Source organism: Hipposideros armiger, unplaced genomic scaffold, assembly GCF_001890085.2.
Source record: "Hipposideros armiger isolate ML-2016 unplaced genomic scaffold, ASM189008v1 scaffold_84, whole genome shotgun sequence".
In the NCBI taxonomy this organism is placed as follows: Eukaryota; Metazoa; Chordata; class Mammalia; order Chiroptera; family Hipposideridae; genus Hipposideros; species Hipposideros armiger.
Genome location: NW_017731434.1, coordinates 518,012 through 531,172, shown reverse-complemented (window position 1 = coordinate 531,172; position 13,161 = coordinate 518,012). Strand labels below are relative to the sequence as shown.

Genomic DNA, 13,161 nt, shown 5'->3' with positions numbered 1-13,161 from the left:
CAGTGGGCATTTTGATGGTTTACAGGAGCAGGTAAACTGTCAGAATATGATGTTTGCAAAGGGTGACCTAGAAGAGGGGACTGGAGATAGAAGCCTATTGCGATAAACTGGAAAAAAGATGATGAAGGCCTGAAATGAGGCAGTGAAAAACGAGAGGTTGGGATGAACTTAAAAAACAAAAAACAAAAATCAGAAAATCTGAAAAAATGATTGAGTAATGTGTCATTGGAAGCAGGAAAGGAATGAAAAATTACCCTAAGCTTGGGTAATTAAATAGCACAGGTAGTCCAGAAAGAAGTGTACTTTTTGGGGGGATGGAGGAGTGAAGCAGAGGGCAAGTGATAAACTTAATTGTAGACATTTTGAGTACAATAATGTGGGCTTCAGATGTTATAACATATTTTACTAAAACATTAATGCTTGGCTATACCACCTATTTCCTTATAATGCTAAACTGGAAAACTAGTTGTTAACATATGCTGGTGAACTCAAATTTTATTGTTAGTTACCTACTAAATAGTAACTGTATCACTTAAAAAGGGGATGTAAATATGAAAGCTAATTATCCATGCCTGTCATGTACTTTTCAGTTACATTTGAAAAAATTCTGTATTATTTTATCAAGAATATACTTTTTTTATCAAGAATATATGCATTTTATCAAGAAAATATACATTTTCCAAATATACTGGGGGTGCCAAAAAATGTATACAAGAGGGCACTTTGGTCAACGTTGCTCAAGCAGTAGTTCGCCATAATCAGAAGTGTCTGGACACTGATGGTAACCACTCGGAGCACCTCTTGTAATTGCAGAAGTCAACTGTGACTTGCATTCATCTTTTGTTATCGGTATACATTGAGTATGACAATTTTAATACAGTTTTTTCCTTTCTTAAAATGTGTATACATTTTTTGGCACCCTCTGTGTATCTAATTTATTTCTCTGGGAGAGCTTTGAAATAGTCCTTTTGAGAGTTTACTAAAAATAAAAACATAAACATAATCCTGCCCCTGGGACAATGACATTTCTTCCATTTAAAGCTGCTCTCATCTCACTTCCTCTCATGCTGAGCTCACACATTTTAATTGTTTCATAATTATAGGGAACACAAGCAGCAGCAAACCCCCGGTTGTTTCGTCATGTTATCTTCATCCAAAGACTGTAGAAATCTTGATTCTGAGGGAAACAGAACACGCATTCATGTCAAAGGAAGTCTCTTAAAACCAAGGTCAAAGATTATGGCTACAATTTTGAAACCCTAAGAAAGCTCTATCTTATTTATATTCTTACTTCCTTTCTTTTAGCTGAGGATATCAAAGGGAAAATAAAAACTGACATAAATGATATAATTTTAAAAATCAAGGTCATAGAAATTTGAATGACTTAGAGAAGTACATTTGTCAGGGTGAAGTCTGTTTTCATATTTGTCATACAATATTAGGCACAGACTAGGAAGGACGAAAGAAACGGATGCCATTTGGGATATTATTCATGGAAATCTCACCTCCAAAATCTGCCACCACAGCATGCCCATCCTCATAGAGAAGAATGTTGTGACTGGAATACAAAGCAGACTTTGAGTAATCTTTATTTCCTAATCCAACCAGCCCCTCACAGAAGAGGACAATAGTTGTCATTTGTTTACACCATAATCTAAACAAGTCCCAAAGGCTACCAGAGATCTCAGGCTACTGACTCTGATTTTCTCAGTTTTGTTAATTCAAAAAGAATATTTAAAGATTTTTATCATATTATATCTACTTGGAAAATATACCAAGTATCCTACTTTAGATAAACCCCCTAAAGTAAAAAAAGACTCATTAGCTGAAGATCATGTTTTCAGCTTTTTGAAGCTCATTTGCTGACACCACTGTGGTTACAGGCAAAGAGTAAAAGGTATTTGTGAAATACCTTTTAAAAGGTATTTGGAGTTATAGCTGGAGAACCAGCTCACAGGAACCCTAGACACATGGACAGGTCATGGCAGGGCCTGACGTGAAGAGGACCCAATGGAAAACATCTTAGCTAATATGTTCTTGCTACAATCTCAGGACAAAGAAGTGCTTTTAAGGCTTGTGAGATAAGACCAGTTAAATCACTTTTGAAGGTCTTGGGGAAGAAACTGTTTAAAGGCATCAAAGTCTTCTTTTCAAGGCAGAATTCAATATAAATTAAGAATATCCTTTTCAAAAAGTAACTCAAGGCTGGGACCATCCAAAGAGAGTTCATTTCTTCCACATACTAGTGAATTGAGTTGCTGGATAGCTTACGGACAAGCATATCATGACCCAAGGTTGTCTTTGAGTTCTTATTGAATGTCTTTCTTAAGTACAGCATAAGGAATATAGTCAATAATGTGGTAATAATTGTGTAGGGTGTCGGATGGGTACTAGGCTTATAGGGGCGAATCACTTCATAAGTTATATAAATGTCTAACCACTATGCTATATACCTGAAACTAATATAATATTGAATGTCAACTGTAATTGAAAAATTAAAAATAATTAAAGATAAAGGAGTCATTTCAGTATTAGGAGATCACCCACTGAGCTTCTTTTAGGGCACATAGGCTGTACTATATTTATTAATCTGCTCTATCCTTATTAGTTTTGCTTCATGATCAAAATAAGAAACATATAATTTTCTAGTATTAAATAAGTCCAGTATGATATTGAATTACTTATATAAGTGCTTCTGGTCTGACTTGAACTTTATGCAAAAGATGCTTTTAAACTTTTCTTATATAATTAATGAATTTAACTTTTGTGGTATATACTTAATCCTTTCTTCATCTATCAAAAATCTAGAATGTGCTCAAGGTCACTTTGCGTGGAAGAGCCCAACGTGGAAGTAATCAAGGATATCGAGAGAAAACTCCCAAGATGCTGTCTTTAACTACAAATTACCCATTAATACATGTGATGAGAAAGACTCTGTCATGACAAAGATCTCTGCAGCATCAGAAGCTCTCTAGAAGTTCAAATGCAACAAGAAAAATGCACCTAAATGCCATACTGCTACATTCCCTGAAGTGATTTAGGGGAGCATCTATATCACAATCCTTTAGCTTATCAAAGGATAATGAGTGTTACATTTCATAGATATCATTAAAATACATACTGAGCTGGATTCATCAATCATATTAAATGATTATGTGTAAAGCATCCTATCCATTATTTTATTTTTAATTCCAATTAGTTATCAAGAACAGTAGTTATAAAAATAAATGGTAGCATAATCTCAATCTATAAAACAGATGTGCAAATGGAGCTGCTCTAGTTAAATAGAGGGGCAGGCTGACAGAACACCTACTTAACCCTCACCTTTCCCAAAATAGCACATTGACACAATAGTTTAAAATGTGGATCTAGAAAATCCCTGAAGTAAGTGATACTCCTAGGGAATATTTTGTTTATTCATTTGTTTGCTTAATTTTCTTCCTTTTTTTATGTTACTAAGAAAGATTACATCAGCTAGCTGAAGTTGGGGTAAAGTATTTAGCAATATTTTACTCTTTTATCAGAAAAACTTAAGTGAATTTGGTCACTGGGTCACCCAGTGCAATATGGTATGAGAGGTAGCATGTCTCAGATGCAGGGATTATATTCATTTCTGTACCTTTAGCATTTTTAGCACAGTGCTGATTACATAGAAGTATTCAATACATATTATTGAACAAATAAATAAATTAAAAGAAACTGAAAATACACAGTCATGAGTTTGGAAGGGTAAAGATTATAGTATTAGTTAATCAGCAAGTACTTATAGAATATCACTCATTAATCTATAGTAAATATTTAAAATTCAGATAATTATACAATTGGAAGAGACATTAGAACTAACCTAGTTTAACTCTTAGTTTCTAGAGGAGTTGTCCAAATCTGAGAGAATTTAAGTGTATCAACAGAGGTTATATAAGTAGCTGGTGGCAGTAAAGATATAGGACCCAGTTCATCTATGCCACCATCTCAGAACTTAAAACAGTGCCTGGCAAATAGTAAGTGATCAATTAATTTTATGAATCATCCTTGTGTTATTATACACCTTTTCCAAAGTATCACATTTATTTTCTTACATTATTAAAACACTCTGAGAGAAGCAAAGTGATGCAATTTATAGATTCCATCTTCAAGGAACTTATAATTGGCTGACGAAAGTGAGGATGAAGGTGGGTAGTATAAGAATTCAAAGAAATCAGTGTAGATTTAAAAAAAGAATTAGCTTGGAGAGATCCAAGATGGAGAAGCAGATAAATACTGTGTGTGCTTCCTTCCATGAATACATTAAACTTACAATTAAATTACAAAACAATCAACCTGGAAAATCATCTGAAGTCTTGATGAATGAAGTTTTATAACCAAGGATAAAAAGAAGCCACGTTGAGACTGGTAGGAGGACCAGAGATGTGAAACAGACTGGCCCTAAACCTCCATGTAGAGGTTGAGAATCAGGAGGGATATCTCAGCCATGCAGACTCCCCCTGGAGGAGCGAGGGACCTCATACCAGGATCCCTAGCCCAGAGTACTGATGCTGGGAAGAAGAGCCCCCACAAGATCTGGCTGTGAAAAACAGTGGGGATTCCAATCGTCTGGGTAGAAAGGAAGGCTGGGGGAAAACAGATGCCCTCTCAAGAGGCACGTGCACAGACTCACTCGTTCACAGGCCTCTGGTGGAGGGACAGTGACTCAGGGGGCATCAGAGGCATATGGGGGGCAGACTGAGGTGTGTGGCTTCAGGAAGAGGGCTGGAAGACAGTTGCCATTTTCCCTCTGAAAGGGTTTCCTCCTGTGCAGCCAGCAGGCGGGCACCATTTTTCCTGTGTTGAGCCTTCCCCCTTCAGGCCAAATCTGAATCTGATTGGCCTGGTGAGCTCTGCTGGCTCCACCCTGCTGACTCACTGGGAACCTACCCTACCCAACTCCCACAATGCCAGCGGCACTTTCTCAATAAGCAGCCAGCCCCACCTACACTGCTATCTTTCTTTGAAAATTATCAGAGTCTGTGAGCCCCAGGCAGATGGTGAATGGCCTCAGTGTGCTCTGAGACCTTTTCTGAGTAGCACCAGGTTCAGCACTGGCACCAAACCAGAATCTACATTAACCTGGTAACCAAAACTCTTTCCACTCTAGTGACTCCCTGAGACCCTGCCTCACCCAACTTGTGTACTGCATGAGGCTTTATCAATGGCTGAAACTTAAGGGAGCCAGCAGGTGGCAGCAGGTCTTGGGGTGTCCTGGCTTTTTGCTGGGCTACCCCAGGCCCAGTACTACTGGTGGCAGACATCCTCAGTTCACAGCGTGTCCTCTCCCACATGCTTTCAGGTTGAGCACAGCCAGCAAACAACTGCAGATTGCTTTGTAGCTCTTACCATGTAGTCTCTGGCAGGTCATAGGTAGTGGGTGACCTGGGTCTGCACCAGAGCCCCTCCCAAAGGGCCCCAGACCAAGTTGGCTTCAGAACACAACAGAGCACTGCCCATTTAGTCCCACAAGTGGCACACCAAAAAGGAAGCCTCAACAGGCACCAGAGCCTGCTGGGGTAAATCCCACTCAGTGGGGTAAGCCCCTCTGTAGCTTGTGAGCTGTAGATGTGGTCAAAACCCCATAGCCAATCAACATGAGGGTCAATACCACCCACTGACATGCCAATAGCAATTGAGGCTCAACAATAACAGGAGGGCATACACAACCCACATAAGGGACACTCCTGGCGCACCCAGCTCAGTTGACCAGGGAAACTATGCCAGGGCCCCATAGGGCACCTACTACATAAGGCCACCTGGTCAAGATTGGGAGACATAGCAGATCTACCTCATACATAGAAACAAACACAGAGAGGCAGCCAAGATGAGGAAACAAAGAAATACATCTCAAATGAAAGAACAAGAGAAAACTCCAGAAAAATAACTAAACAAATGGAGGCAAGCAAGTTACCAGATACAGTAAGTTCAAAACAATGGTTATAAGGATGCTAAGGGAACTTTGTGAGAATTTCAATAAAAAGATTGCAAGCATAATAAAGAGCACAGAAACTATATGAACCAGTCAGAAGTGAAGAATACAATAACTGAAATGACAAATGCACCAGAAGGAATCACCAGCAAACCAGATGAAGCAGAAGGTCAAATTAGTGATTTGGAAACAAGGTATCATAAAATACCCAATTGGAACAGAAAAAAGAATCCAAAAAAATGAGGATAGTTTAAGAGACCTCTGGGGCAACATCAAGTGTAACAACATTCACATCATAGGGGTAAGCAGGAGAAGAGAGAAAGCAAAGGATTGAGAATCTATTTGAAGAAATAATGACTGAAAACTTTCCTAACCTGACAAAGGAACAAAAACAAACAAAGAACCAAACAAACACCAACAAAAAACAAAACAAAACAAAACAAAACAAAAAAACAAAACAAAACACACAAGTACAGGAAGCACAGAGTCCCAAACAAGACGAACCCAAACCGGCCCACCCCAGGATACATTATAATTAGAATGGCAAAGTTTAAAGACAAAGAGAGAATCCAACAGCAGCAAAAGAAGGGCAACTAGTAACGTATATGGAGTTTCCGTAACATTGTCAGCTGATCTCTCAACAGAAACTTTGCAGGCCAGGAGGGACTGGCACAAAATATTCAATGTGACGAAAAGCAAGGACCTATAACCAAGGGTATTCTACCCAGCAAAGCTATCATTTAAAATTGAAGGACAGATAAAGAGCTTCCCAGGCAAGAAAAAACTAAATGAGTCATCACAACCAAACTAGTATTACAAAGAATGTTTAGGGAGTTCTTTAAGATGGAAATTAAAAAAATAAATAAATAAAAAGATCAAAATTATGAAAAATAAAATGGCAATAACTATGTATCTATCAACAATTGCTTTAAATGTAAATGGATTAAACTCCAATCAAAAGACATAGGGTGGCTGAATGGATAAGAAAATAAAACCCTTATATATGCTGCCTACAAGAGAATCACTTCAGATTTAAAGACACACACAGATGGAAAGTAAAGGGATAGAAAAATATATTTCATGAATACAGAAACAAAAAAACAAACAAAAAACAAAAAAAGCTGGGGCAGCCAAACTTATACCAGACAAAATAGACTCTAAAGCAAAGATTATAACAAGAGACAAAGAAGGACCCAATAATCCCACTTCTGAGTATTTAACCAAAGAAACCCAAAATGCTACTCCAATGGAATTTGTGCATCCATATGTTCATTGCAGCATTGTTTACAATGGCCAAGAAGTGAAGGCAGCTTGGGTGCCTGTCAATGGAAGAATGGATAAAAAGAGGTGGTACATATATACAATGTTTCTTGGCCATGAAAGGAAATGGGTTCTTGCCATCTGCTGGGGCATGGATGGACCTGGAGGGCATTGTGCTAAGTGAAGTGTCAGACAGATGCAATGTGATTTCCCTTATATGCAGAATCTAAAGAATAAAATAAACAAACAAAACAGAAACAAACTCATAGATACTGAAAACATTTTGATGGTTGCCAGATGGGAGGGGATTGGGTGTGTGGGTGAAAAAAGGGAAGGGATCAAGAGATACAAATTGGTTGTCACAAAGTTGTAAGGTGATGTAAGGTATAGCATGACGGATATATCGATCTTCGGAAAAGCCATGATGCATGTTTGTGACAGATGGTACTAGTTCATTTTTGGAATATTAGAGTCATTCGCATCTATGTTAATGCTATGCATTTGACAGCTGATAGTTCTAGCTTCATTCTAAAAAAAAAAATTGAGCGATTTGGTTGAGTTTTGGAGACTTTACAACAAGTTGAAGATGGGAGACCAAACTGTGCATTTTTGCCATATTTTACTGTTTTACTTCCATAAAGGGAAGAACGCACATCAAGCTTGTGAAAAGTTGTATAAAGTTTATGGTGACAATGCTCTACAAGAATGTCTGTGCCAACGATAGTTCACGAAATTCTGTGCTGGTGATATTTATCTCAAAGATGCTCCTCAGTCAGGGAGGCCCACCGAGGTTGATGACGACAAAATAAAGGCATTGATCAAGTCAAACCCACATTACACGAAATGAGAGATTGCAGAAACATTGAACATCCATCATTCAAGCATTCACAACCACCTGAAGAAGCTGGGATATGTAAGCAAGCTCGATATTTGGTTCCGCATGAACTGAAAGAAGTTCATTTGACGGCGCACATAAACATCTGCAATACGTTCATTAAACGTGTGGAAAACTATCCTTTTTTGAAGCAACTGATAACTGGTGATGAGAAGTGGATGTTTACAACAATGTGGTGCGCAAACGGTCTTGGTCCCCATCTGATGATTTGCCTCAAACGACATCGAAAGCAGACATTCATCAGAGGAAGATTATGCTCTCAGTGTGGTGGGATTTTAAAGGTGTCGTGTTTTTCCAGCTCCTACCAAGGAACCAAACAATCAATTTGAATGTGTACTGTCAGCAATTGGATAGTTTGAATGAATCCATCATCCAGAAAAGTCCAGAGCTTGTTAATTGTAAAGGAGTTGTGTTCCATTGCAACAATGCTAGACCTTACGCAAGTTTGATCACCCATCAAAAATTATTGGAGCTTGGATGGGATGTGTTGCACACCCACCATACTCGCCTGACCTGGTGCTGTCAGACTTCCAATTTTTCGCTCTCTTCAAAACTCGTTGCATGGTATAATGTTCAATTAAGATGAGGCAGAATCAGCACCTTGTTCAGTTTTTCTCAAAGACAGGTTCTTCTATAAACGAGGAATTATGAAGCTCGCTGAAAGATGGCAAAAGGTTATTGAACAAAATGGGCAATATATCATTGATTGATCTTTGTTCTTTATATAAATAAATGACCTTTGAAAAACATAGACAAAATACATCATGACTTTTCCGAAGACCCAATAGTCAATAATATTGTAATAACTATGTATAATGTCAGGTGGGTACTAGATTTGTTGGGTGATAGATGGAAGGGGCTTGGGGGACAGGGTAAAAAAGCTGAAGGGATTAAGAAGTACAAATTGGTAGTTACAAAATAGTCATGGGGATGTAAATGAAAGCATAGGGAATATAGTCAATAATATGTCAACCACTATGCATAGTGCCAGGTGGGTACTAGTCAGGCGGATCACATCTTAAATTATATAAATGTCTAACCACTATGCTATGCACCTGAAATTAATATAAAATAATATTGAATGTGAACTATAATTTCAAAATTTAAAAAAAATGGGGGAAAAGGTGAAGGGAAATAAGAGGTCCAAATTTCCAGGTATAAAACAAATAAGTCATGGGGATGTAAGGTATAGCATAGGGAATATAGTCAGTATTATTGTGATAGTGTGGTAGTGTCAGATGGTTGCTGGACTTACCATGGTTATCACTTCTTTAGGTATAGAAATGTTGAATAACAATAATGATGTACCCCTGAAACCAATATAACATTATATGTTAGCTGTATTTTTAATAAAAATCTTTAAAAACTAAAATAAAATAAAAAATAAAAAGTGGTAACTGACACCAAAAACAAAAACTCAACTAGGAAGGTATAAACTCTTAAAAATATATAATGTGTGTTTGTTCTCATATATTACAAATGGAGGTTTTCTTTTATTTTGTTACATATACTCTAATTTTCATCATTTCTCTTTGAGTCATAAAGATTTTCTTTGTAATTTAGCATGCTATTTTCAAACTTTGATATAATTGTTTTAAAAGTAAAAATAAAGAAAAAAACTACCATAAAAGAATGAAATGTAATTTTTTAGCTTGTAATTTATGAATGTGTACAGTATATTATGTTATATAAATATACATTTATAAACTTTTATAATATATATATTATATATATATATATATATATATAATATATATATATATCCTTCCTGAATATTTCAAGTTTAAAAATATATAATAGTTGTTTTATTAAAACAAAAAATGAATTTGCTTTGAAGTGGGCCTTGAGAGACTGTCAGTAAGTGAAAGCGGATTATGTGCCAGGAAATTTTCTGTACACTGACATGCAGTGTTGAACTTGACAGTCAAAAGCTTGTGATCTTACTTTGTGAGGCAGAAATGAGGCAGAGACAAACGGGAAAAGAAGTCCAGGTTCGGGGAAGATCTTGGTCAAGGCCAAGAGATGGGAATGGTGTGTAGTCTGTAATAGGAATCATAAGAAGGATGTACTTACTAAATTGGAGAGGACATGCAGGAGAATAGTGGGGGGAAATTGAGTGGAGAGGGTGTTGGATTACAGGGGAATTTGAAAGCCATGGAAGGAATTCCTGACTTGATACAAGGGACTAGCAGTTTTTTATGCACAGGGTGCAATGATCTGAAAGCAGAGAGACTAGGAAAATAATTTTAGGCTCCAGATGCTGAAACACTAAAGTAAGAGGACAGAGTGGAAAACAAACAAACAAATAAACAAACAAAGGGTGAATCCATCAAAACATCTGAAAGAAATGTCTAAATCTTGGGACAGTGTAGATTTAGAGGAAAAAAGGGAACAAAAAACCAAGGATCGCCTTCAAGATTTCTAGTTTGGAGTTCTTAAACACAAATTAATAATGCATCCAATTAGAAAGGGTTGTCTTGTGGTAGAAGAGGATAAAAGGGATCAAATATATGGTGATGGAAGGAGAACTGACTCTGGGTGGTGAGCACACAATGTGATATATAGATGATGTATTACAGAATTGTACGCCTGAAACCTATGTAAGTTTACTCACAATTGTCACCCCAGTAAACTTTAATAAAAAAGAAAAAAAAGGTTGTCTTATCAAAAATCCTGTGAGTTTTTCTGAAAAGGACAGTGCTGACTTGGGAGGCCGAGGGACTTGACTAAAGTCAGTGCTGTGCTTGGCAAGATTGGATATACCAGATAAGTAAAGTGTTACTCTTATCAAACTGAAATAACATTCAAAGTGAACACTGATGTCCTAAACAAACAAAAGCAGGCTAAACAAAACACAGGGTGCAGTGACAATTTAGGAACACTAGACAATATGAGTTCACAGCAGCAAGTGGGCCCAAATGTTAGAAAGGATGCCATGAAAACGGCACTGCAGAGTGAGAGAGCACTTTGGGAAGGGATGGGACAAAATGAAACTTCCTATTCACTTCAAGGTGGTCTTTTGGATTTGTCCACTCCTTCTTAACCACTCAGTAACAAAGATAACTAAGTTTTAGTTTTTTAGAACAACCTCTAAGATTCATACTTTTCCTTCTATTGTGTGTGTGTGTGTGTGTGTGTGTGTGTGTGTGTGTGTTGCTGTTGCTATTGTTGTTCATGTTGTTAGTGCTAAGCCACACTTCCTAGGTGGAGTGAAATCAATGGAGGGGGACATGCAGGGGTGAAGCTGACAGAATGCCTCCTCCTCAGTGACAGCACCAAGATCGTGTGAAGGGTCATCAGCATTGGGGTTGAGGTCCTTAGGGAAAAGGATAAGCTTGGAGCTGAAACCCATGAGGACAACAGGAATGACACAATTCTTATTAGTGATGAGTTCCAGAGTTTATTACCGAGGTACATCATAAACTGCACGTTTGGGGAAGAGTGGGAATAACAGAAATTGTGGGAGCGGTGGGGCAACAGAGCGGGTGTTACTAAAGACAGAAGGGAGTCAACACTGCGCGACAGCTTCCTGTGGGCAGGCACTGGCCCTTTCTCCACTCCTCATGAACTCGCTATATGGTTAGTACTAACATTCCTAGGCTATGGATGGGTGACGGAGGCTCAGAACTGTTACAGCAGGTGGCCAGTATCACAGCTGGTAAGAGGTGACATCAGCTTTCACATTTCATTCTCCAAAGTCTGCCTGTATTTAGGAGAAGCTGAGGCACACATCATCAGACAGGCCTCGAGGAGCTAGGATGCTACAGCTAGATGTCTAAACAGAAATTCCAGAAATACTGCTTGGGTGAAGAGAGGCCTAAGAGCTAGTGCCCAAAATACCTGCATTCAAAGTGCAACTGTAAGTACTGAGGCTGAAATCAATAATGAGCTCCATGGAAATGAATTTATGATAACATACCTCTGTACCACCACAGCACAGCAGGTAAGGACTAACCTTCCACCGTTCCAGAGCACGGATGCTATGTCATTTGTAGGTGAGTGAAGCGCAGTCTCTATGAACAGGGAACCTGTGATCTGACCTGGGGAGGGAGCCAGGCTCATGGAGTGTCAGTGCCATGCAGACTATCACCAGGATCCAAAGAGAGAAACCACAGAACCGGGATGGGCATTCCGAGGCTTTTTCTCCCCCAGAAGGCTGCCTTTCTATCTGTTTGTTTTGTGTAAAATTGTGGGGAGATGCAGTCTTCTGTTATATATGACACTTGACGGAGCATTTCATGCACGTAACATTTGGTGGAAACAGCTGAGTCAGATCCTTTTGATTTGAATTCGATAGATAGGCAAACCTGTCAGTAATTGGCGGAACTAGATCCTTAGCCCGAGCCCCGCCACCTGGGAGCAAGGAATCGAAGAGAAGTGACAGGCCGGAGATGAGAAGAGCTAGGTTACACTGAAGGAAGAAGAAAAACGGTGAGCAGGTACTGTAATATACAAATGTGTACACAGAAGCTGTGCACATGCATGCACTTGCACACACTCTTGCTTTCTAAATGCTCCAGAAACATCGTTAAAGGTGAATGCCACCGAGGGATGCTCTCCAGATAGCAGCGAGTCATGGTAAAACTATGTTATTACAGGAGGTTAAGTAGATAAAGGTCAACAGGTCCTTAATTCTTAACACTGATTTTTGGCATTTCTGGATTTAACATTTCGATATTTTGTCTAGGTGAGTGCGATTTCAAAAGCCCATGCTATTTGCTCATTTGTAATTGTGCCGTGTCAAGTAAGGCTTAAGCTCAGGAGCAAGTTGCTTAGCTCTGTGCAGTGCCAGCAGCTCACAGTGCTTTATTGTTGCCTTTGGTCATCCTGCATTCTAGGAGAAATTACACGCTAGCATGGTGTTCGCCAGTGTGGGGGTTTGCACAGGCTTGCTCTTCCTGCTGTGAAGGCCCAGGTCTGTGCTAGAAACTGTGGTGTCTGCCTTCAAAGAGACTATGATCTGACTGGGAATACAATGCAAACTAAAAGGAAGTCACATTATCATACAGAAGCTAGAATTTAAAGTGGTTTTCACTGTGAGAGACCCAGCAAA

General features: G+C 38.6%; 1 protein-coding gene across 1 annotated transcript in view; it reads right to left on the bottom strand.

Annotated features, from left to right (window-relative positions):
* Positions 1–13,161, bottom strand: part of TNNI3K (TNNI3 interacting kinase) — a 298,768-nt gene that overhangs the window by 106,293 nt on the left and 179,314 nt on the right. Inside the window, exons 18-19 of the mRNA XM_019643990.1 lie at positions 1,506–1,558; positions 1,125–1,177 (exon numbers count right to left, since the gene is read on the bottom strand). Coding sequence (XP_019499535.1) covers positions 1,125–1,177; positions 1,506–1,558 — 106 coding nt within the window. The remainder of the gene's footprint in view (positions 1–1,124; positions 1,178–1,505; positions 1,559–13,161) is intronic.